This window comes from Coturnix japonica, chromosome Z (genome assembly GCF_001577835.2).
Source record: "Coturnix japonica isolate 7356 chromosome Z, Coturnix japonica 2.1, whole genome shotgun sequence".
NCBI lineage: Eukaryota > Metazoa > Chordata > Aves > Galliformes > Phasianidae > Coturnix > Coturnix japonica.
Genome location: NC_029547.1, coordinates 22,075,722 through 22,102,292, shown reverse-complemented (window position 1 = coordinate 22,102,292; position 26,571 = coordinate 22,075,722). Strand labels below are relative to the sequence as shown.

Here is a 26,571-nt window from a genome sequence, read left to right as displayed (position 1 = left end):
GATTCAATGGGTTGTTGAAAACTATGTTGAAAGCAATGGGTGGCAGAACATATAAAAACTGGGAGAACCATTTAGCAGAAGCCACCTGGTTGGTCAACACTCAAGGATCTAGTAATCGTAATGGTCCTAACCAATCCAGCTCCCTACGTACCGTGGAGGGAGATAAGGTTCCTGTAGTACACATAAAGAGCATGTTGAGAAAAGCAGTTTGGGTCCTTCCAGCATCTGGAAAGGGCAAACCTCTTCGGGGTACTGTCTTTGCCCAGGGACCTGGGTGCACTTGGTGGGTGATGGACAAAAATGGGAATGTCCAATGTGTACCACAAGGGAATTTGATGTTGGGGGAGTGCAGCCAATAATTTCTTGTATATATAAGTAGAGCCTCAGAGATATTTGATGAATGTCCAATTAGGTACAGGACTTAAGATAGAGTGGATTAATGTTAAGGAAACACTTTTTCTGTATACCTTAACTAGGCTTTCTGTAAGCAAGTTTTCCATCTGGGCTCTATATCGTGCACTGGCCATGCATGTGTAGAGCACACATGGAAAGAAGTATAATTCAAAGGGAAATCTGCTGTGGCGGCTGGGAAAGGATGAGTGCACCTTGATGTGGGGGACACCCCGCTAGTGCTGCCTTTCCCCTCCACCGCTGTCATGTTCCTTTTCTTGGCAGTTTTGCCATTTTTCTCAAAATTAATAAATAATAGTGAGTTAGGTTATAGAGTTTTGTTCTCAACTTAGGGATTTGTATGGAATAAATATAAATTGTTAAGAAAATAAGGTTGCTGATTACTCACAACTATACATATGAGTGTGTATGTGTGTGTAAGCATAATGTAATGATGTAGAATAAGATGTGGAATGTCATGGTTTAATAATTTTGTAATTTTGCTATCAGTATTCCACATCATAACATCATATAAAGCATGAATGAGTTTACTGAATCTGCAACTTACAGAATAAGACTACATCTCCCAGAGAACATCACGGTCAGAGATGGGTCATGGGACCTGGACACTATATTATTTCTCTTGCAGGCTAGACCAATGTCTTTCGAGTTCTGGTGTTCAGAGGAGTGTGTGGGAGCCTTCAGCCGTTTTGCCTAGAGTTAACAGTAGGCCTCTCATTTTCGTGACTCATTCTCTCTCCGATTTTGCTTGATTCGTTAGCTTAATTTCAATTATATTGTATTATATTGTGTTATCCTGTATTTCGATATAGTATTTAGTAAATAAGTGTGCCTCCTTAGATCGTTGCCTCTGTTCTTTTCCTAATTAACTTTTCCTTTCGGCCTAGGGCCCCTGTGGGGCCCACAGCCCCCTGTCACGGACGCAAGTAGATTTTCGTTAAAACCGCGACACATAATAATTGCATCTCCCAAGAAATTCATACAATGGTGGGGGCCTCCTCCCAACTGTTACATAGCAGAAGGAGGAAACAGCAAAGTACATNGGAGTCGAGCATATAAAGGGTCTGAGGAGCGCTACACTCCGACTGAGAAGGAGATCTTAGCCGTGTATGAGGGGGTTCGGGCTGCTTCTGAAGTAGTTGGGACAGAGGTTCAGCTTCTTCTAGCACCTCGCTTGCCAGTAATAAACTGGATGTTTAAGGGACAGGTTCCTTCCATCCATCATGCTACTGATGCCACTTGGAGTAAATGGATTTCATTAATTACACAACGACCTCAAATGGGAAAACTCAGCCGTCCTGGAATTCTAGAAGTGATCATGGACTGGCCTGAGAGTAAAAAAATTGAAACATCACCTACAGAAGAGGTATCACGTGCTAAAGAGGCACCACCATACAATGAGCTACCAGAAAACAAAAAGAAATTTGCCCTATTCACAGACGGAACATGTTGTATGCAAGTAGTCATGTTACATGAACATGTTGGACGCAAGTAGATTTTCGTTAAAACCGTGACACATAATAATTGCATCTCCCAAGAAATTCATACAATGGTGGGGGCCTCCTCCCAACTGTTACATAGCAGAAGGAGGAAACAGCAAAGTACATGCATTCTGAAGGAAAAACAACACTTTGTTGTGTGAATTCTCTCACCTCCTTTGACACAGCATCTTCTGAAGGTTTTGTTGTAGGCTCAAGGATTAATGGAACAAGCAGTGTTAAGGGTTCTTCTTGACTTTTAGACTGCAACTTTGATTCACCACCTAGGACTTCATTTGCAGTTTCCTCTTCAGCCATAACTAAGGTCTTAGCAGTTTCTTCTGCTACCTCCCCATTAAGAGATTCAGATGGAGTTCCCTAAAAATTATATTTTTAAGTCAAGATTATTCCAAGCCTTATCCCCATCAGTAACAGTGTATGTGTTCTAAGTTTGTACCTTAGATAAGAAAAGCAGCTAATTCAGGTACCATCAAGTCTATAGTAAGCCCAGTACACAGTAGCTATGCAATTACTAATCCAGCATATTAGCTTGATGTTGTCCTAAATTTCTGACTATGGAGTATGTGATTAACAGCCAAACCAAGCAGCACACATGCTACAATAACTCCCTGATATGTAAGCTAATGAACCCAGCACAGCTTATTATCCACCTTCTCAGAAATCACTAAGAATATAAAATCCTGGAGGCATCATTAGGCACTGAAGATACTCCAAGATTTGAACTTAAGCTTGCATACAGTAACAAGACTTTGTTCAATTCCAACTTCTATCTATAAAGTCAAGCAAGCTTTACAGTGAGAAGGAAGAGAGGCAACAGTTGTCAGTGAAGCACATCACCTGCTGATTTATTCAATTAAACCTTTCCCCTTTTTTCAGAGATACTGGATCAGACCTTGACCTTACTCCAGTTCTCTGCAATATTTGAGAAGTTCAAATCAATCAAGAATACTATTTCAATAAACAAGCTAAGATTTTTTTTTTTTTTTTTTTGGCTGAAGAAACAATGTAATCTACCTCAAAAAAATCACAAGATATTATGATTTGGAAGGGACACACAAGGGTTATCAGCTCCAGCACCTGACATAACATTGGAACATCCAAAAGCCAAACCCTACCTTTAAGAGCACTGTTCAAACATTTCCTGAATTCCAACAGGCTTGGAGTTGTGACTACTGTCCTGGGCAGCCCATTCCAATACTCATCCACCCTCTGGTGAAGAACTTTTTCCTAATTCCCAACCTGACCCTCCCATGAGGCATCTCCATGCCATTCTCCTGGACCCTGTCACTGAGGGGGGTGGCAGAGGGGGTGCAGAGAGCAGAGATCAGCACTGTCCCTCAGCTCTATTCATGAGGGGCTGCAGCTGCCATGAGGCCTCCCCTCAGACTGCTCTTCTCTTGGCTGAACAAATCAAGGGATCTCAGCTGTTCCTCATACATCTTGTCCTCTCAACCTTTCACTGTTTTCACAGCTCTGATTTACATGCTCACTAATAGTTTTATATTCTTTTATACTGTGCCAAAACCTGCACATGATGTGAAGCTACTTCAGCACAGAGAGATAGACAGCCCTTTCCTTCAAACAGCAAGCAATGGCACACCTGTTGCATATAAGTTTAAAACAATTTTCCATTGTCAGTAATTCTGTATAATCTTTAGCTTCTCAGATATGCAACTCAACAAAGCATTGGTGCAAAAAATGAACAGAATCACATAGATCAAGGCAGGAAGGAACATATTTAAAGGAAACTGTAGCAATGCTCTGAATAGTCATCTACTGTGACTGTTAGAAACCATCTCACCTCCTTCTCACTCAGCTTCTCGGATTGTGATGTATGTAGCTCATTTTCTGATGAACTGAGGTACTCTTCTGCAGTGACCATTTCCTCATCACTTTCAACATCAACCTCAGGTTCTTCCTCTATGACTTCAAAGCTTTTAGATGTGTGAGCTGGAAGTTCTAGCCTGCAGCAGATATTTATACATACCCCAGTCAGATTTTGTTTTACAGCAATATGCAAGCATAACAAGAGGTCAAAAACAGAGAGGTCTCCCAGAATGTGCATAGCTTTGCAGATACACATCAAGTTATATTACTGTAATAATCTGTGCTGTATGTGTATAGACAGTTTTACTCTAATAATGACCAACCTACACTAGAACAAAGTCTGCTTGTAAATACAATTTAATGCCTCACTGTTTCATTATTGTTATTTCCAATATCTGCTGTCAGAAACTGATGTTTTGGTGCTCTAATTCTTCATATGATGTTTCACTGTCTTTTCTCATAACAGGCTTCATTTGCAGTAATTTTAAAATCAAGTAAACAAAGCAGAAATAAAGCAGAAGATTACCGCAATGGTACTACTACTATAGTTGGTGACTGCCTAGACAAAAGAATAAAAAACAATAAAATACTATCTCCTTTACCTGCCTGTTGATGTGTGAGGAGTATTTTCGTCATCTCCTTGGGATATTTCAGTTCCAGATTCCTGGCTATTTTTTCCTATCCTGGGACGTCTTAAAAGACTGCTTCGTGCCTGAACAGAAATGTGTGCTACACTTGAGACTTTGGAAAAAAAAAGAAAGAAGTAAGCAGGGGCAAACAAATGCAATTTAAGATATGTACATAATTTTGTACCATGATACTTCATTAAAGCTACTGAGTGCAAGTAAAACAACATCTCACTGCGGTACTTATTTTCTGAATATACATGGATAGCTTTTTAGTAAAATCAATAGCAAATCATTTTATCCAAAGACATCCAAATGTTCTTAAGTTGGGCCACAGCACCACAGAGGAAGACATTTTTCCACATGCTTCTTAGATGAATGCACTAAGCTAGAAGGCAGTAAAAGAGCTTGCTGACCTACTAATCCATTATAATTATAATGCTGATAATCAGTGTTATTCTTACCTTCAGATGTGCCTGCATGGTCATCTAATGATTCTTGGTCTTTTTGAGAGTCAGCCTGATTTAAAAGCAAGCCCAATGTTATTCAAAAGTTCAGAACTCTCTGAAATACCTTCAATTCCCTATGTGTGGTAGCACCTTTCTGAATTATAATTTTATCGAAGTGATAGAGGGGAAGTGACCACAACCACTCCTGATTTAGTACGTATATACCTACACATACACATATAAACAGCAATAAAAGCTTTTGCTCTAGAGTACTCTAACACTAGAAAGCAAAAAAAGATGGGCTTTAAAGCAGATTAAAGACAAAACTTTCAAGCACTTTGCAATGTTATAGCAAGCCTATTTTGACCAGTACAGAAGTGGATTGCTGCTGACAAGAACTCTTGTACATGAATATTTATTTTCTTGCCATAGTAAACTGTAAGTGCTCTTCACATTAAAGCATAGTCTGCCTCCATTACTGGCATATCGTTTGTCCTTTCTTAAGTGTTTCAACCCCTGTTTCTGTTATATGGCAAAGGAAATACAGGTGTCCATGATCACCAAGGGAAGATCTTGCCTGACCAATCTGGTGGCCTTCTATGATGGAGTGACAGCTTTGGTGGACAGGGGAAGGGCGACGGATGTCATCTACCTGAACTTCTGCAAAGCCTTTGACATGGTCCCTCACTACATCCTTCTCTCTAAATTAGATAGGGGTGGATTTGAAGGATGGACTAAGAATGATGGATTAAGAATTGTTTGGCTGGCCACAGCCAAAGGGCTGTGATTAATGGTTGTGTCAGGGTGGAGGCCGGTCGCTAGTGGTGTCTCTCAGGGGTCAGTCCTGGGACCAGTGCTCTTCAACATCTTCATGAATAACACAGACGATGTCATTGAGTGCACCCTCATCAAGATTGCAGATGATACCAAGCTGAGTGGTGCTGTCAACACACTGTAAAGAAGGGAAGCCATCCAGAGGAACCTGAACTAGAGAAGTGGGCCCATGAAAACCTAATGAGGTTCAATAAGGCCAAGTGCAGGGTGCTGCACTTGCGTTGGGGCAAACCCAGCTATCTATACAAACTGGGGGGAAGATCTCCTTGAGAGAAGCCCTGTGGAGAGGGACCTGGGTGTCCTGGTGTACAAGAAGCTGGATATGAGCCTGCAGTGTGTGCTTACAGCCCAGAAGGCCAACTGTGTTCTAGGCTGCATTAAAAATGGGGTGGCCAGCAAGGAGACAGAGGTGATTGTTCCCCTCTACTCGGCACTTGTGAGGCCCCAACTGGAGTACTGCATCCAGGACTGGAGCCCCCAATACAGGAAAGACATGGAGCTCTTGGAGCGGGTTGAAACTAGATGATCATTATGGTCCTTTCAACCCAGGCCACTCTGTGATTCTATTTCCGGACTGGGATAAATAGAGCAAGTTAGGGAAAAGCTGAGAAAACTAGAGTCTCACACAGAGGCAGCTTTCAAAAGCAAGGATGTGTAAAGTCTCATTTAGGAAGGCCCTAATGCAGCTAGAAGACAGTGGAAGCAAGTATGTGGTGAGACCAGCAATGAGTATAGAGTAGGCCTCACAAAGCCCAAGGGCATAAACTGGGAAAGAGAGAGCTGGCATGGCTGCCAAGCAAAGGCAGGTCATCTCTCTTGTAAATAAAAGTAATTCACCACTGAAATAACATGCTTAAGTGCACAATTAGATAGAGGAAGGGTCAAGTATCCCAGGTGGCCTCATCAGAAAGCCATCCAAATGTAGCAGGTGTCCGCTAACAGTGATTTCAGCTAAGAGTAGAAAATTGTTTCTTAAGTGACTGGATAAGAACTGTGTTGGTCTGAATGGGATGAAGTTAATGTGCTTCTTCCAAAGAAGCAATGGATATTTCTTACTTCCTAATGGACTTTTTTAAAAATCATCTTTACTAAAAGCATGAAGACGTTTTCCACATTTTTCTTCTGGCCTCAACATGGAACATAAGACCTAAAAGTAACTTGATATAAATAACAAGGTTTTTTTTTCTTCATTATTCAGTTTACAACAGGAATCTATAGAGTGCTAGGAGCCTTTATTTTCTGTACAGAGAGATGGGTCCATACTAGAATAGCTGACAAAATTTAACAGGACACTTATCATTATACTTGAATTCTATTCTGTAGTCTTATTTTTACCAGCAGTCAACAAAAGACAGCATCCCATAAGTAATCTTTAAGAGATCAGACCAGCAATAAAAAAGAACTGACTCATGCAGCAGTAACACAGGTTACATGCACAGTCAGCACGCACTATTTAGGCTAAGGCCCCCAGTTCTTGAGTTCTTCTCCTTCACTCACCCATACTAACCCAGTATCTCAACTTTTTTTCTGCAGGTTAGAAGACAATTTTGTGTTTGAGCGTGCGACAATCAGAAGTGTGCACAAGTTACGGATATTAAAGTAAGAATACAGCTATTACTCTTAGCTGCTGTAGGAAACATAGCATTAGCAATAACCTCTGTCTTTCCTTTTTAACTTCACTTTCAGCACAACTCAAAAAAAAAACAAAAAACAGCAAGAAGTGTCCTCATGCAGATTCTGCAGTTTGAAACAGATTCAAGCAAGTTTTAAATACAGAAGTTACAGACTAATGGTAAATTATTCTAGCATTAAAACATATAAAATAAGAAGCACTATGAAATAATGTGAAAATACGTCTTCACAGAATGTTTTTCTTCAGGTTTAAGGAAAGGTGAAATTTTCTGTTTTGTTTTTGTTGTTGTACTGGTTTTGTTTTGTTTAGTGATCCAACAGCTTTCAAAGCACTGTTGAGCTTTGTTTCAAGTTCCTGAAGAACAGTCTGGTTGTGCAGACAGCTTGTGCTTCCCATGTAGAGCTGTGTGTACAGCTGTGAGTGCAGGTGCCAACAAGAGGGGTGCCAGTAATTCTATTCAGATGGGAGGAGTTAGGAGCACTTTGGAATCTGTTACTTTACTCTTCTTCAAAAAGAGCCATGAATGTCTTAAGAACTAGTAACATCCCTTTGCTGTTCCCTCCAAGGAAACCCACATAGATACACAACCAAAGTAAGAGGTTTTGGATCTTTTTGGTGAAATGATCATTAGTGATCATCAGTGATGATGCTCAGGACTGCTGTAACCTGAAAACAAGTATACATATCAAAGAAAACTATCAGTTATTGCTCCTGCCCATACAGAGATTAAGAATGTCACTACTTTGCAGGAAGCTGTAATTCTCCTACATAGATGATTTGCAGCCCAGAATGCCAAATGAACACTTTCAACTGTGTTCAATTGTGATGTGAATGTGTACGTCTATAAACAGTTTTCCTCACTCTATCCACTTCTGTTGTGATTCTGTTGTTCAACAGCCTTTCTAGACAGTTTAATCTCAGAGCCAGTTATAACACTCTCCTCTTCTATACCACTAGAAAGTGTCAACCCCAACTATTAGACAAACAGCTGCAACACAGATTTCCCTTCACTCAGCAGAAAAAAGTGAGGACTCTCCTTCTCCTCACAACCAAGGGGGAAATTTTAATCCCAAGTTAGTTTGTCACATTAGCAACTTCCATGCAAAAAGTAACCAAAGCACTTGTCTTTTATAGTGGAGATGTGAAACAATTAAATTCTAAAATGGACAACAACAGCATGAAGTTTTTGGAGTGGATGCAGGAAGCCATGAAGAACAGAGGGCTGGAAGACAGGCTGAGAGAGCTGGGTTTGTCCAGCTTGGAGAAGAAAAGGTTCAGAGGAGATATCACTGTGGCCTCCCAGTGCTTTAAAGGGATGTTATAAACAGGAGGCAGACTGACTCTTTACACACAGGCAGATACAAATAGGACAAAGGGGAATAGTATTATATTAAAAGAGGGGAGATTTAGAACAGATGTTAGAGGTTTGTTATTGTTATTGTCTTTTAAACTCAGAGGGTGATGTGGCAGTGGAATGTGTTGCCCAGAGTTGTGAATGCTCCATCCCTGAAGGCATTCAAGGCCAGGTTGAAGTTGGGGCAGCCAGATATAACAGGTGGCAACCCTGCCCACAGACAGGAGTTGTGACCACACAGACTGTAAGATCTTTTCCAACCCAAGACATTCTATGATTCAATGGATATTTTGTATACTTTGTTTGTATATATTACTTAGTAACAAAACAAGCAAGGAAAAAAAAGAAAAAGAAAAAAGAAAAAAAAAAAAAAAAAAGAGCATTACTTTCCAGTAAATGTTAAGGACACCAGACTTTTTGCCACTTTCACATTGTCATGAGACACAGAAAGTACAAGTCACCTGCACAACCAAAGATTGTTCTTCACGAACTTGAAACAAATATCAAATATGCATAGCATTCAGCTGGATTACAGAATCACAGAATGACCCGGGTTGGAAGGGACCTCAAGGATCATGTAGTTCCAACCCCCTGCCTGGCAGGGCCACCAAACACACACATTTACTTAGATCAGGTTTCGCCCAGGGCCCGTCCAACCTGGTCTTGAAACCTCTAAGGACGGGGGGCATCCACAACCTCCCTGGGCAGCCTTGTTCCAGGGCCTTACACTTCTAGTGAAAGGAACTTTCCCCTAAAAACATCCAACCTAAATCCTTCCTTCCTTTGTAACTTAAAACCGAATTTCCCCGTGTCTGCTATTATTCAGCCCTTGTCAAGAGTTTACTCCCCATCCTGGGGTAAGTTCCCTTTCAGGTGATTGAAAGGCGCAATTTGAGGTCCACCCCGCAACCTTTCTCTTTCTCCAGCTGAACAAACCCAGCGCCCTCAGCGTGTCCTTCATTAGGGGAGGTGCTCCAGCCCCCTGCTCACTCTTTTGTGGCCTTCGCTCTGGACCCTTTCCAACGATCTCCATGTCTTTTTTTGTACTGAGGGCTCCACACCCTGGACACAGTACTCCAGTGGCCTCACAAGAGCCGAGTATAGAGAGGGCAATCACCTCCCTCATCCTGCTGACCACCCTCTCCTGATGGGAGCCCAGCGATCCCATTTGCTTTCGGGCTGCCAGAGCGCCACTGCTGGATCATTTGGAGTCTTCCAATCCTCAGGACCCCCAGGTCTCTCTGCCGAGGCTGCTCTCAAGGACCAACTCCTCCAGCCTGTACAGAAGTGCTGGGGGGTTCTTACCAGCCCAAGGTGCCAAAACCTTGCACGTTTGCCGTGTTGAACCTCATTAGGTTCACACGAGCCCAGCTTTCCCAGCCTGTCAAGGTCCCTCTGAATGGCATCCATTCCCTCCCACCGTATTGACCGCACCACTCAGCTTGGTGTCGTCAGCAAACTTGCTGAGCGGTTGCACTCCATTCCCTCATCGATTGTCATTAATAAAGATGTTAAAGAGCACCGGTCCCAGACAGACCCTTGAGGACACCGCTTGTACCAGCCTCCACCTGGACTAGAGCCACTCGACCACCACCCTCTGTCTGCGGCCTTTCAACCAATTGCTTATCCATTCTAGTTGTCCACCCATCAACCCACTTCCCTCCAATTTGGAGATAAGGATGTGGTGGGGACCATGCTCAAAGGCCTTGCTCAGCAGTCCAGGTAAAGCACATCGGTGCCATTCCCTTCATCTATCAATGCTGTCACCCTATATAGGACAGCACAAGATTAGTTAAGCATGACCTTCCCCTGGTGAAGCCGTGCTGGCTGTCTCGGATCACATGCTCGTTCTTTATGTGATCGAGCACGTTGTCCAAGAGGATCTGTTCCAAAATCTTCCCAGGCGCGGAGGTGAGACTCACTGGCCTGTAGTTCCCTGGGTCCTCCCTGCTCCCCTTCTTCTATATGGAAGTGACGTGACCCTTCCTCCAATCATCTGGGACCTCACCTGGCAGCCACGACTTCAAAATATGATGGAGAGCGGCTCGGCAACCACCTCAGCCAGCTCCTTCAGGACCTTGGGATGCATGCTATCTGGCCCCATAGACTTGTACTCATTCAGTCTAAGGAGGCACTCTCAGACTTGCTCTACCCTTACAGTGGGGAGGGATTTACCTCCTTGGTCCCCACATAGAGGTATGGGGATGCAGGACTCAGAGACATAAGAAAGACTAGAATCGTGGCCGCCAGTGAAGACCGAGGCAATGAACTCATTCAGTACCTCAGCTTCCTCTTCATCCGTTGAAGCCAGTCCTCCTTTTAAATTCACCAAAGAAGATACACCCATTTTGGCCTGTCTCTTCTGGCCAATGTACCTGTAGAAGGTTTTCTTATTGTTTTTCACATCCCTTGCCAAGTTCAGTTCTTCCTGTGCCTTGGCTTTCCTGATCCCACGTCTGCAAGTCCGGACGGCATCCCTGTATTCTTCCCAGGTGACACAGCCTTTTTTCCAGAGCTTGTACACCCCTTTCTTCACCCTCAGTTCTCTCAGCAGGTCCTTGCTGAGCCATGCCAGTTTCCTACCTCGCCTGCCCACTTTCTTATTCAGAGGAATGGAGACCTCTTGTGCTTCCAGGAGGGCATCCTTGAAGAGCAGCCAGCTCTCCTCAACATCCTTGTCTTTGAGGGCAGTGCGCCAGATTACACACATTAATCTGCTAAAATTTTTCATAAGTTCAGAAATTTACTCTTTTGTAGTGGTTAAAAATATTCACTGACCATGAAGAACTAGTAATTAGAATTAGTAGATTGTAATTATGGAAGACTCTTACAGTTCAAGCTTTATTAATAACGAAGAAACTGTATGTGTACCTACACTTAGCTGTGTTTCTTGATTCATCTTTAGTTCATTTGCTGCAGATTGCTGAAAATTATCCACTGTCTGGAAACGCACCCTTGGTTTCTGAGAGCCCTCTGTTGTTAAGAGCATTTAGTGACAATGAGGGGGAAAAAAAAGACAGTTATGGTACCTTCATATAACAATAAACCAAACCTAACATGGTATCAGAACAACAGCAAAGAAGTCTTTCTACTAGTATCCATAGGCAACGTTCTCAGAAGCCACTGTCAAACCAATGTAACTTTCATAAACTGTAAGGGAATAACAGAATATCATCCATACTTCGATGTTCTTCCCTTCTTGATACAACGTCAAAGGATTTTCTCTGGTACCAACGTCCAGCTCCTTCCACTTCACAAAAAGGGTCACTATCCCCAGGGTACTTCTCTAAATAGTCCTTCCAAGCTGCGAAGAAAAAAAAGAAAAAGAAAAAAAAAAAACCACTATTAGAAACATTATATACTCAGTCCTATCTCCATTTTTTAGTTCTATCTGAAATAAGTTAATTTGCAGTCTTTCATCAAACACAAATCACCACAGAAAGAACTACTTGACAAAACAGCCCAGTCTAAACAAACATATTTTCTTGCTTTCTGTTACTATCATCAGCTGAAAACAAAATTTGAAGGGCTTTTTCTCCCCCTTCTTCACAAAGAACCCTCTTCATAGTTTTATAATTTAATTTCTCAGGGACCCTGCCAATCATAAGTTTCTCTGGTCAGCCTCACCACCCCCTGAGTAAAGAATCCCTTCCTTATATCTAACTTGCATCTACTCCCTTTCAGTTTAAAGTACACACTGTCCTGTCTGTACAGGTCCTTGTAAAAAAATCTCTATCCACCTGCCTTATAAGCCCCCCTTAAGTTTTGAAAGGTCTCCTCTGTGCCCTCCCCTTCTCCAAGCTGAACAAGCTTCCCTCAGCCTTTCAGGCCCTCATCTGAATCCATTATAACAAATATAATGCCCTTCTTATGCTAGCCATGCTTCTCTTAATGCACACCTCTGGATACAGTTGGCTTCCTGAACTACCAGCGCACCCAGAAAGCTCATGGTTGTCTTACTACACATCCACCAGCACTCTCAGATCCTTCTTCACAGGGCTATCCTCAATCCATTCATCACCTAGCCTTTTTTCATGTTTGGGATTGTCTAGACCCAGATGGAGCCATGTTGAATGGCATGAAGCCCACATGTACCACTCTCAGCGTCCCTCTGGACAGCATCCCTTTCCTCTAGCCTATCAACTGCACCATTCAGCTTGACATCACCCAAGATCTTGCTGAGAGTGCACTCAATCCCCCTGTTTATGTCATTAAAAATATTAAACAATACTGGTCCCAGCACTGACCCCAGAGAGGCATCTTGGTCTCTATCTGGAAACTGAGTTGAGGAATACAACTACTTGAATACAGCCATAAAGTCAATTCCATAACCAATGAATAATCCCTCCAAATCTCTCTCTCCAATTTAGAGAAAAGGATATTGCAGGGGACCAGGCGAAATGCCTTACCAAAATAAAGTGGTATCAGCTGTTCTCCCCTTACCCATCAATGCAGTCACACCATGAGAGCTCCAACAGGGAAATGGATTAGCCATTAAATTCTAGTCAGTAAAAAATTGTTGGCCAAAACTAGCAGGAGAAAAATATATATATATACCCAGCCAGATCCAATAGCAAACATTAGTAATTAGAAAAGCAGAAAATCTCCAGGGGCTAAGTAAGAAGGCCATATAAAAATGTTGACAGAAATAAGTCTGGCAGATACACAGAAAACAAGACAAGCCTTGAGAAATGGGACAAAGGAAACACTTCTTCCCTGAACAGAACCAAGCAACATTGTTTCCTGAATGTTTGTGGTTCTTAATGACATCATTCTCCCAGGCTAACACTGCAAGAGTCAGAAGTGGTTTCCTTGTACATTTTTTTTCCCTTCATACATTTAAGTTAAACAGCCTAGTATGCTCACCTGACAAGACAATCTGAGAAAGCATGAATTAAATGACCTTGTGAGACTTTCAAATAAGTAAGGAAAAGGTGCTACAAAGAAGATACATATAAGTAGACCAGAAACAACTCAGCCCACCTTCCACTGCGGAAGGAATACAGCTGTAAACTGCATAGCTCTGGCTTAAAGCCAACAGAGATCCAATAATTTTACCACACACGGTGGATTAAATTCTAATCAGGAAATACTTCACATTATTATACATATCAGGATCTTCAGCCTTCAACGAAGAGCAGAACACTTCACACAAACTGAGGATGTAGCCAGAAACATGCAGCTTGAATAACAGCAATCATTTGATATGAGAAGAAAGCACAAAGAAGATTTGAATAATAATCAAAGAACTTGCCTTTGAACATGCGGGGTGACAGAGGATATTGTAGACCAAGAGTGGTTTCATCAAAAGATTCCACGTAGTCTTCTAACATCATTATCCCCAGTTCTTTCCCATAACACTTATTTCTTATAAACATTGCGTTCAGCACCGGTAGCTGGTAACCGTAAGGATAGAACCGGTTGATATAAGCTCCTGAATTAATAGAAAGGGGAAGTATCTGTCATTATTTCAGTACTTACATGTTGTGGCAGATTTTTAGAGTATTTGGATAAGGACGTAAAGACCTCACTTTGCCACTCACTGCAAAACACATCAAAAGCAAGAAAAAAACCAAACAAGCAGAAAACAAAAATGAAAAACCACAACCCTTTCCTCTAACAAGGAAAGAGAGAGAAACAGAGAAGCATATAGTTGTCTATAGAATATACTTAAGTCTTGACACTAACAAACACACTTCATTTTAAAAATGATGAAAATGTGGATGGATAGTTACACCAGTTAAGATGCACTCGGGCAAGCTTGTCAAGCTCCAATACTCTTTCATCAGTATCCATTAGTATGGGCTATCCCATATTATGGGCTACTCACTTAGAGAGTACAACACAGAATCAAATGTAGGTGAAATACTGATAAGACCTAGAAAAACTAGCTTTCTTTGCTGACCTGGCTTGAATTAAATGGCAGAGGATCATGAAAAACATAATAAATGTGCGTAAGTATAGTAAAACAGTGCCACATATACAACTATTCCCATTCTAGACTAAACTTGCTATTTCAACTTTCATGTTGATAAGGTGAAAATAAAAAGTACAGCAATGCAAATGTCATTTTGTGATCACCATGCTACAGAAATTTTGACATTAAAAAATCCCAAGACATACATCAATTGTGCAATGCTTCACTACTTTAATAAAACAAAATGAAACAAACAAACAAACAAAATCAGAGAAAGGTAACAATTCAGAGTAAATCAGCTGGTTGTTTTCCTGTGTTTAATGCTGGACCAGAAATATCAATGACATTTCAGACTGTTTAAAATGGGATTTGCAAAATGCTAGAAATACAGTATGAATGTCAGATGGAGGAGTTAATCTATTCAGTCCCCAAATGTTATTCTGGAAAAAACGAAAAACATATTAAAGACTAAGACAACTAGAAGGAAACTGTAATGTTGTTTAAAAAAAAAAAAAAAAAAGACACTGAAATCCGTAATATAAATTCAATGAACCTGCTAGGTAAACTGTAGACTCTGAAGCAATAAACATGTATAAGAAAAAAATGTCACTCTTACCAACAAGCATAGCTGAATCTCATGTCTGTGAGAAAAGCTTTTATGCTGTAATGCTATAAAACATTTAAGTGACTGTAGAATAGGATGCCACTTTCATTTCAGAATTAATTTTCAGTTGTTTTTTTTTTTTACCTAGTATCACATTTCGAACAGTCCTAGAGGTACACTCCAAAAGTAAGTGCTCTTAAAAGAAAATAAAGCTTTCAAATATAACTCATTTCCATGGCTTCAAATGTATTTTGTAGAACACCAAAAAAATCTAAGAATTAAGTAAGAACTAAGAACTACTAGCAAGAAATTTTAACTGCAATCTGGTTTTACTTGACTTTAGGAAAACACCAAATCACTAGGTCTGCAAGGCTTGTAAAGCCTACTACTATTTTTGCAAACAACCTCCTTACTTCCATTACCCATTTTCCCCCATGTTTTACCTGTAGGTTTAACGGAATAGAACCCAACAGCCTCTCCTTTTCTCCACATGATCTTAGCATAATCATCACTTTTGTGACAAAGGAATGGGACCTCGTTTCTCTCCATTTCAAATTTGCGATAGATAATTCGATTCAGAACATACAGAACTATCCTCTCCCCCACAGAATTCACCTAAAGAAATACAGAATAACATTTCAGAAGAGTGGTCAATTCAGGTGAGACACAGCAGATATTTTATATTTCAAAGTTTCCAACTAAAAAAGGCGTAAATGGAGTCAAGATAAGCAGTAAGAGCTTTTAGGTTTGAGAGTTTGGATATACTTTCATGCCATAGCAAGTTAAGTATAAAGCACTACCACAGATTGAGTATATTTCACAACATCAATGTCAATCCCAATCCAATGGATAAAAACTGAGAGAAGTACCAGGGGGTGTGTGAGGTGGGGAATATTTTAACTGAAAACTGTTTTCCATTCAACAGCAGTATGGCAGCCTCAGACTTCCAGGGCTAGCATGTAACAGAAATCCTACAGGAGGCATGACAAAACAAACCGGGCAGCAGGATTTAGCACACTCAATCACTGCAGACACAGTGGCAGATAACAGGATGTAATTCAGTGGAAATACCAGTTGCAGCACTTTCTGAGGCACAAAACAAGGAATTCAGTATCTTTTTCTCTGTCCTGCAGAGTTCCTCCCACAAATGTGATTTAAATTTACTACCATACTAACCACTTTAAAGGAAGAATGAAGGAACTGTGTCCCCTTTCCAATACCTAAAGTCTCAGCTACCACACATGTACAGATTCAGCTTTCCTTGCTGAATACTATCCTACCCTTATGGAGAACACAGAAAACTGCAACATGCCAAATTATCTAGAGTAAATCTAATACAAGATCCAAAGAGTGCCCAAATTTCAGCAGCAGATAAGAATGAAGTTCCTGAAAAGGCAGAGGTTTCCAGTTTTAGGAAAGAACAGCGTAACTATGCAACACAAGTGTCAGTAGTCTTGACAAAGCTCAATGAACAACAAAAAAAAGCAGATACCAAACTTGTTATCTCAAACCCCACGTGTAAGGAAAAAACATTTTATAGAATCATAGGTATTGAAAGGGATCTCTGAAGATCCTGTCCCCTGTGAAAGCAGGCTGTCTACAGTAGGTCACACTGGAAAGTGCCCAGGTGAGTGCTGAATACCTCCACTGAAAGAGATTCCACAAACTCCCTGGGCAGCCTGTTCTAGTGCTCTATCAAAGTAAAGAATTTCTTTTGCTTGTTTGCATGGAACTTCTGTGTTCCAGTTTTTGCCAGTGCCTCTTGTCCTGCTGCTGCACAGCACTGAAAAGAATCGGGTACCACCCATTTGGATCCTATACTTCAGATATTTCCAAAAATACTTTAAGTCAACTCTTAGTCTTTTCTTCTCCAGGCTAAACAGATGCAGGTCGCTCAGTCTATTCTCATATGGGAGATGCTTCAGGCTCCTAAGCATCTTCATGGTTCTCCACTGGACTCTCTCTAGATGATTTCTTTTTTTTTTTTTTTTTAAACTGGAGATCCTAGAACTGGGCACAGTACTGCAGATGTGGTCCTGACAGGACAAAGTAAAGGAAGGAAGATCATTTCCCTTGTCCTGCTGGCCACACTCTTTTTAATGCACTACATTTAATGATGTCCGAGCACCATTAACATGGAAATACCTTGCACACAGTTAATGCACTGAAGTTCTCTACAAACATTTTCACTAGAAAATTCTCTTCCCACTAGTGCCTACTTCTTTCTCCCTTTTTTTCCCTATTTTTTATGTAAGATAGCTAGCTCATTTCTGAATAAAGTAAAAGTGTGCAATATCTCAGACAGTAGTTAGTTGCTATCACATTCCATTATGTTGAAGGGTAAACACTGCAAAACTTTACCTGCTGAAGCCCCTCTCTAGAAGAAACAGATGTTCTCAAAATGTCATCAATCGACCACCACTTGCAAGCAAGAAACAGGGCTACAGCTTGAGACAGTCAACAGGGAAAAAAAAGTTAGTGATTCTTACCATTCCAAAAGAAGATATTCATTATAGCTGTCAAACAATTAGGATTACCACTACAGTAATGAAATTAAGCACCTACTAGTTGGTGCTAGATTAATGCAGCTTATATTATGTTAGCACAATAATTGTGGCGCTACATATCCTCCTTACCCCTCTCTCTTATGCTATTGTCCCTAGTTAAGAACTTGCTTTAAAAAAAACAAACAAAAAAAAAACCAAAACAGTAAAGTTAGATGCAGATTTTGTACAGTATAGCATACAGAAACTGCTTTTCAGACATAAATGTTGCCCTTCATAACAGTACTTTAGCACCTCTTTTCATGAAAATCTGGGCCTGACAAGAGGAGTCTCATGAATGTGCATATTTTAGTTCTGGGTTGTGGAATGCATATAGATACTGAATGCATATAGACACTGTTCTAGAGAGTCGTGTGAATGTGAGAAGGCTGATGGCCAAATGATTAGTGTTTAGGAAGAGTTTGCTCTACTAGCATTTGTGGCACACTCGGATATCATACATGTAGTACTATATGGAGGACTGTAAGGGAGAAAAGGGGGGAAAAAAAAAACAACAAGGAAAGGTGAGAAAAAAAATATGTATCAGTGAGATGTTACAGTCACTTCTAATTAAAAGCTTTTAAGTTCCTTGGCAAATTAATGGATTTTATGAATGCTCAACAAATTCCATTTGGAGAGGTGATGTGTACATCCACATAATCAAGAGACACATGTTGTACTTTGATTCAGATGAGCATTGTGTTATTATGGTACATGTATTCTGTATTCAATGGGTCCAGCCCTATTCTAATTAGAAGGCAATGTTCAATCCCCTGTGTACACAAATACACAATAAAAAGAACAGTATAGGAACAAGTAGGTAGTAAACAACTAATACAGAACTGGCAAAGCTGTGAGATATGCTAGTGTGGAATAAGCAAGGGACTAGTTACGTGTATTCAACACAGAAAAAGAAACAGCAACACAGATTACAATCTTAAAATGAAACCTGTGAGACAGTCGTCTGGCGCAAACAAACCAAGAACTTTGTGCGTCTCCTCTTCACCATAAAGAGGAACGAGGCCCACAGTTGACAACTTAATAGGAATCTGAAACAAGAGTGTACAATACTTCAATAGATTCTTACTAATACAACATTAGTAAAATATGCAGAGAATGGTTAAGCAGGGTGATCAAGACAAATGCTGAAAACCAAGTATTTAATGGTTAATTCAAAAGACAAGCATCAGATCCTGGCCATCACTTCAGACATTTCTTCCTAGAAAGATTACATCACAAAAAGGCCTAACTCAAGCTCTGCAGACATAGCCACAGTAATTTATACTGTTACAGCGCTCTGCTGATCGCAGCCTACTGTGCATAACTGCAGTAAAGTGTCTGTATCTGCTCCAGCTACATAAGCTGCCAAAGCCAAAAGAAGAACAAAGCAGGCAGGCAGGCACAAAAACAAACTGGAACAGCTGAATTGTTGTTTGTTCACAAGAGCTCAGATGTACCAAGGTAGAAAGGCCTGATTCAAAAGCATCTTCTTCACTATAATTGCATGCCCTTTAGGAATCTCAGGTTTGCCTGCCTGATTTCCCCCTCAGCAATGACAGAAGAATGGTCAAATAAATCAATCCTTGGGAGCTGATACCTTTTTTGAAAATGCATTTTGCTACTTAAATTCATATGTTTTCAGTATTTTGTTAATAAAGACTAGACAGAAGTTAATGCTGTGTTAAATAGACCTTCTTTCCTAGAGAGCAATTTGAAAAGATTATGATACACTATGCCACACTATGCCACTAACCATGACATTAACACAAACAAATGCAGCACTGGCAGAAATACAGGACAGTACCCAAGACTGCAACTGCAATGGAGCTTGCAGCATTGACCTTTTAATCCTACAGAGAATCCCCTCAGCAATCTCTTCTTTCATTAAAGTTACATGCTGCTGTTTTTATTGGTACTATTAGAAGTGTTTGTCTAAATAGAATCAACACCATTCAAGGGTTAAGTGTTCAAAACATGAAATGACACAGTCAGCATCTGCCAGAATTCTTAACAACTGCAGTGTTTCTCATATTTCTCATATTTCTCATAAAAAAGAAAACAATCGCTTCTGAAACCAGTGAAATTTGTTTATCAAAAACTGAATTCTGCCATGAAGATCACTGTAAGACTGAGGTGCAAACTGAGGCATTTAGGTTCAATAAATTATGTGCCCCTTAGTTATGCATGCAAACGCACTGCCTAGAAACAGTAATGCCCAGATTTATTTCAATTACAGAATAAAACAAACAAGAATTTGGAAAAAAAGATGCTTAAGCAGTGATATAATTCAATAATTATAGATCAGGTATTTCTAAGCATTCAAAATCCACATGTATATCAAGAGAACTGAGACTAAGTTATTTGTTGGTTCTTACTTGGCAGTCGTCTGATAGGGTGAACAATTCAGGATAACATGGATCCCTACGCCGAAGTTCAGACAAATAGTCTTGTGCAGAGCTCTCCAAGTCTTCATGAGTGTAGCCATACAACACGTCCACAGGAAATGCCATTATCTTGAAAAACAAGAAAACTTATCACTGGAGATAGTTTGAGGGAAACAATGCATAGTCTGTCATTCATAGCTAGGGAAAATTAAAAACTGAGATAGATAAATAACCCCCCTTGGCTGCTCTCCGGAAAGACCATTCAAATCAAGCACTGAGTATGACTCAACCTTGGCAACACAACTTAATTTTCCAAACACACATCTTAAAAATAAACATACTTTGCCTCTTCTTCCTCAGCCCTGCCTCTCTCCACAGTACTTAAATGTGTCATTTCAACTCGAACGAAGTATAACCATATCTTTCACATTCAAGCCAGAGAGGAGAAATGATTCAGGCATGTTAATTAAGATGGTGCCTATTAACATCCAGTCTGTGAAGAGGTACATGAACCCAAAGAGTATTCACAAGCAGAAAAGGAAGGTTTCAGTCTGTATGTGGGATGAGCAGTCAGAAACGTGGCAAGTCCATTCTTTTCATTGCGCTCCTCTTCAACTTCAAAACTCACTTCTTCTCACCAAGTCTCCCTCCCACCTATCACTTCCACCTCGAAATTCGAGACAACAGAATCTAAACACCAGAGGGACTTACCAGCATCTTCAACATTAACTGCCAGCAACTCCCTCCGACAGTTCTGTTAGCACCCTCTTTCACATCAACACTCATTAAAGACCTTCCCAACTCTTTGCTATATCCCTCACTGCAAATATCTCCAGCAAGCTGCATGCCACTCAGCACCTGCAAGAGCAGTGCATGGATGGACAGCCCAGCTGTCATCATGAGACAGGCCAGGGCCGTGGGTAGAACTCCACAGTTTTCCTCCTCCTGTTTCTGAGGCCACAGAACAACAACAACACAGCAACAAGCAGCCCCAAAATAACAACAGGAAGAAGCAGATAATTTATTTTGGAGAGCTTGCATTCAAATATCTGAAGAAGTTGATTTGTTATTCAGAACTTCTCTGCACACCTGGCCATCCAGTCTGACTAGCAGCTGGCTGTTTCCAGAAGTATTTCAACTGTGAACATGATGTGCTACAAGCTAGTTAAAAACCAGAGCCCCCAATAGACTAACGGGACATTTCAGGGAAGTGACAAGGTAAGAACTAAAGCACTGACACCACAGGAGCAAGAACTCCTTGAACACTCTTCAATCCAAGATCTTGTCAAAGTAGTTTCAGATTAAAATGAATGTGAACACATGGAAAACATTGTATTATTTTCTTCTAAAGCTATCCCAGTTCTATAAAACTATATACAGACCGTCAGCAGCTCCTTTCATGTTAGAGCCCAAGCTCTCTGAAGTATAAACTAGCACCAGTTCACAGATTTAATCTCTTCTGGAGGAACACACTCACAATGCTGCAGCATGTGTGTTAAACCCACAATTTATACCTGTCTGGAAGCCAGCCACCAGCAGCATTCCCCAGGGCTCAATTCTAAGGTCTGTCCCATTCCACATTCTGTCAGTGGTTTGGGTGCAGGAATGGAGTGCACCCTCAGCAAGTTTGCAGATTACACAGAACTGGGAGGGGCTGTGCATCCCTAGAGGGATGAGAGGCCTTCTAGATGGATCTGCCACGCTAAGTACATTAACAAAGCACAGCCAGTTTGTCAAAAGAGGTGACTCTCCAACTACACTTTGTGTTGGCACAACCCCATACTCAACACTGTATATAGTTCTAGGCTACACACGATAAAACTGACGTTAAAGCATACATCAAATCAGAGCCCCTGAGGCACTGCTGAGAAGAACAGACTTTATTCAGAAGTTGTGGCTGCTGCACTGGCCAGTCCCAAGCAGGGACTGGATGAACTTTGAAGAATATATAATACTGCACCAGCCTGAGTTAACATTATCCTTTTGATATGCCAGGTGGAAAAGTAAGAAATAAGCTTAGGTTTGCCAAGAAGTTGCTAGAAGATGAATCACTTGTGTAACTCTTCTGCAGGTAGGAAGTCCTGCAGCTGTGAAGTCTTTCTCATAGCTGCTGCAGAATTAACCATCAAAATTCATTTTGGGAAACCTGAAGCAGCCAGGAGAGAACACAACTGGTAACGGGGCAGGAAGGAACATCCTGTGACAAGATGCTAAGGACACTTACATTGGTCACCCTGGAGAAGAAGAGGCTGAGAGGATCTTAGTGCTCCCTGTGGAGGGGAAGCAGCAGTGGTGCTGGGCTTTGCTCCTGAGAACTGATTACAGAATGGGAATGGCAAAGAGGTGCCAGTGGAGGGGGTCAGGCTGGGCAGTGAGAAACATTTCTTTGCCATGAGTGTGGTCAGAAACAGGAACAGGCTCCACAGAGAGGTGACAGATGTTCCGTGCCTGTCAGCACTCAAAAGACATTGGACAATGCCCTCAATCATGTGTTTGACCTTTTGGGTGGTAGTTCTGAAGTGGACAGGCAGCTGGACTCAATCCTTGGAAAGCCCTTCTAATTGAACTGTTTTATCCTAATTTTCTCAGTCACGGTCAAGTGCCAGAGGCAGTCTTCCTAACCTCTTCCTAGTTTCCAGGTTCTTCCATAGTAAGGTCTGGATCCATTCCATTGACACTGAACTCTTAAATGGGGTTTCCATATTAGGAGCATAACTCATCTCAGTTCCTCTTCCTACAGATGTTTATACTAGGTAAATTTGTGAGACATTCCAGCTTTGGGCATTTTAAATGGCTGAAGGTAAGGAAGAGCAAATGAAAGCTTAGAATCAAGTCTGTTCAGGACAAAACTGCACTAATAGTGCTGTTTTGCAACATCAAGAAATAAAGTCAAACAGCCTTCACCAAACATCTAGGAAATTCAGAACCCTCAGTATGTGTACTGTCTCGATACAGATACATTGCAATAGTCACAGTCTGAAAAGCCTCATATGAGGTGTGAGATTACATGTCACTGCTTCAGCAGTAGGGTGAAGCTTTATCATCTCACTGGCTACAACAGCACAGCACTCCCTCTGCTTTGAGGGAATACAGACCTGAAAATAAATAAATAAATAAATGGAAATTTTCTGTCTGCAGGCAGAAAGAAGAAAAAAGATTATTAAAGAAATACCTAAGTGCTTAGATAAATCTAATAACAAATGAGTGAGCTGAGTTTTTGTTTTATATGACAAAGATACACGCAAGTCACAAGTTAAAACTGAAAGCCTCCAGGTAAAAAAATCCTGACATTTTTCAGAACAAAACAATAGTGTAGGTCCAAAAGAAAAACATGCAGTTTAGTAATTATCTAAGATATGGTCATTACATCACTTAGAAAATTAAAGCAATGATCACATCTTTCTTATTAAAAAAAAAGAAAAAAGAAAAAAAAAAGCCAATTCATTGAATTATTTTGAGAGTAATTTTATTATCTTTCCACTCAGCTGCTTGGATTATTTTCTATTTTCATATAGATCATTAATTATAACCTCTCCCAGAATAACTGTATTAATAACCTTTTCATCATATACCATTGCAAGAGAGAAGAATGCAGTTTTCAAGAGTGAACCATCACAGAGAACTTAGCATTCCTGCTTAATAATCACCTACAACTTGTATCGTGAAACAGATTAAACATGCAAAGTCACAATTTTTTTGTGGTATTAATTCTGTCCTATCATTAAGATCTAAAATATCTCACAATACATCAATCCACTGGACCTCTGAATAAATCATTAACTATACAGTTATAAAACCATACCAAAAGTCCTGAAGAGCTGACAAATGACTGCTCTATGCTAACCTACAGAAGATCTTACACAGGTAATCTAACAACCCAAAATGCAAGCATCTTCATTTTGAAAGGCAAAATAACCTACCAAAAACAAAGTGAAAGACTACCAATAGTAATAAACTAATAAACTGCCCAAATTAAAACACAATTGGTTTGTCAGCATCTATAGAAAAGTACAAGATACAGATGGGTCCACATAAACTCTTGAGCAATGCATGAAAAAGAAAGAGAAAAATAAAGCTTTTCCATTTTTCCTGAAAAGAGCATCACACATTTTTATTTATTTATTTATTTCTCTATACAGCAGCAGGAACAGCACAAGTCTCAGCCATGAAGTTCACCATACCCTTTTTCATTGCTGTAAGCCTCCATGTGTAGCATTACTGTAAAACTGTCAGGTCAAATTCTTATCATATGCTGCTGGACCATGCTCTGCTCATGAGGTGCCACGCCAATTGGCCAGCCAACAATCAGACTGACTGCACACACACGACGTAGCCTCAAGCAACCAAACTCATCACAACCATTTGTATTAAATAAATACTAGAAAGAAAGGGGGGAGGGGAGGAAATGAGGCAAGTTGTGCTTTTCACATTTCAATTGAAAGAAAATAAACTCTTCATAGCTATATAATTTCACACAATGGTATTAAAGACTGTACATAATAAACCAACACATGCAATATTTCCTTTAACGTGGAATTGTATATTGTTCCCTTCTCTCAACATTACACAAGTTATTACATGAGAAATGGCACGTCCTTTTTAGGAACATCTGCAGCAACAAAGGACAATAGATCAATTCAATGAACATGTGTCATTGCTCTGCGTTTGGCAAGTTGGGATTTGGATTTCAGAGAAAGCTTTGTGGAGCACACAGATTGGGCAACGTTCTCCTGCTCCGCGCTGAGCTCGTTCTCGTGCTGAGACAACTGGCGGTTAAGGGCTATAGCCTCAGCAGCAAAAAGCGTCAGGTCTTTTGTGCTACTGTTCCTTTGAAGAACCTGAGGGGTAGGCAGTCCCCTGTCAGGAGCCTGCCCTTGAACCCATGAATGTTGCAAAACTTGAGCAGCACTAAGTCGTTTCTATTAAATTGTGCGAATCACGAACAGCAATTGGATGAGTATGCAGGGGAGAACCCTATCGCGGCTGAGATGTTTGCATCGACAGAAATGATGTAAAGAGGGGGAAGATGTTAGGCATATGGGGTAGAGTGGTTTGCATGAGATGACCTGGGGTGGAGTCAGGGAGGTCACGAGGGTCTGCCAGGGGTGGTGACCTGTACCACTATAGGGTTTGTTGCGAGGCACTAAACTTGTTCTTTCGGCGTTACGCACTGTGTGTGTGTTCTGTATGTTCCCCGTGCGCGGAGGCACGGTAAAGTCACTAGGCAGCCTTGACTTGTCGCTGGATCGGGAGGCGACAATTGGTGACCCCGAACGTGATGTGGTGAAAACGGTCCAGACCGTGTGTGTGTGAGACAGCAACTCCATTATAGTTCTGATTATGGGACATTGAGTGAGTATGCTGTGGGGGATGGCTTCACGGGTGTGGTGTGAAGTGGATGATGAGGACCTCGATACAATTTTTAAGTGGATGATGCGGAGAGGTCTGGCTGACGAAGTTGCTCACTATGTGAGTCGGTCGGCATTAGAGAAAGCCAGCAAGGAGCTCTGTGAGCGGACTTGGGTAGGGGACGAAGCGGTGCAGAAGCTGCTACCCCCCCTTGGCGCTCTTAGAAAGTTAACTGGATCGACCAAGGGGGAACAGGAGTTAGGGCGGGCCATTAACACCTCGTTGCGGCCTATTGATTCAGAGGGGGAGGAGGAGAAGATTCAACAGGAGGCAGATGATCGAAGAGAAGACAAAAGAAGGAGACTCAGTAGAAGTAGAAAAACAAAAGGCCTCATTAGCTGAGGAAAAAAACCCATTATTAGCCCCGTTACAGATTTCGTGGGATCCCTCCGTGGGACAACTGAAGTGGGGGGAGGATGAGTCGGGGGGGCTCTGGGGTATGGGGGGCCGAGGGTTTATCTATTTACCGGGGGAGAAACCACCAGGACTGTTGGTGGACGGTGCTGCCCCTATTCAGCAGGCTGTGTTCTCTGCTATGCCACCCCCGTACCCTCAACCAAAGTTTTCTGAGGAGGCAGAGAGGAGAGGGGAAGTGGAACGGCGTGGCGCCGGGGAGTCCTCGACTTGCGAGGAGGTGGACAATGGAACAGAGATAACGCAGATAAAAAAGCTGTCAGCCTCAGGTAGTGAGACATCCTCGGGCTCTCAAAGTAAAGCCGCGAGCGATCGGGATCTGGGGAGGGAAGCAGCCGAGGCTGCTGAACGCTGGACCATCAAGGCACAAGAATGCATTCTGACCGGGTGCAATCTGATCCCGGAGATAAATGCCCGTAGATTGTGTTTTTCGGTGCTGGTGGGTCGGGGAGCTGGGGGTCTCCGGGTCTGCATACACATTGTGGGTTTGTTGACCTCATAAGACCCTGGAGTTTCTGGTGGATACTGGTGCAGACGTTGCCACACATTTACATTACATTTACATCTGTTACATTAGGACATTGTACAGAGTTGCCCAGGTTGTCTTTCAGCTAACGTTTCCTGCAGGGGTGAACCCCAGAGGTTTGAGTTGTCATGGGTGCACCCC

At 41.4% G+C, this 26,571-nt stretch overlaps 1 protein-coding gene across 1 annotated transcript in view; it reads right to left on the bottom strand.

The window, feature by feature from the left end:
- FAM169A (family with sequence similarity 169 member A) overlaps positions 1-26,571 on the bottom strand; it is a 45,386-nt gene that overhangs the window by 8,030 nt on the left and 10,785 nt on the right. Inside the window, exons 3-13 of the mRNA XM_015848864.2 lie at positions 20,073-20,210; positions 18,647-18,746; positions 17,516-17,601; positions 15,598-15,769; positions 13,888-14,067; positions 11,815-11,937; positions 11,509-11,606; positions 4,828-4,882; positions 4,340-4,478; positions 3,712-3,874; positions 2,064-2,267 (exon numbers count right to left, since the gene is read on the bottom strand). Coding sequence (XP_015704350.2) covers positions 2,064-2,267; positions 3,712-3,874; positions 4,340-4,478; positions 4,828-4,882; positions 11,509-11,606; positions 11,815-11,937; positions 13,888-14,067; positions 15,598-15,769; positions 17,516-17,601; positions 18,647-18,746; positions 20,073-20,210 — 1,458 coding nt within the window. The remainder of the gene's footprint in view (positions 1-2,063; positions 2,268-3,711; positions 3,875-4,339; positions 4,479-4,827; positions 4,883-11,508; positions 11,607-11,814; positions 11,938-13,887; positions 14,068-15,597; positions 15,770-17,515; positions 17,602-18,646; positions 18,747-20,072; positions 20,211-26,571) is intronic.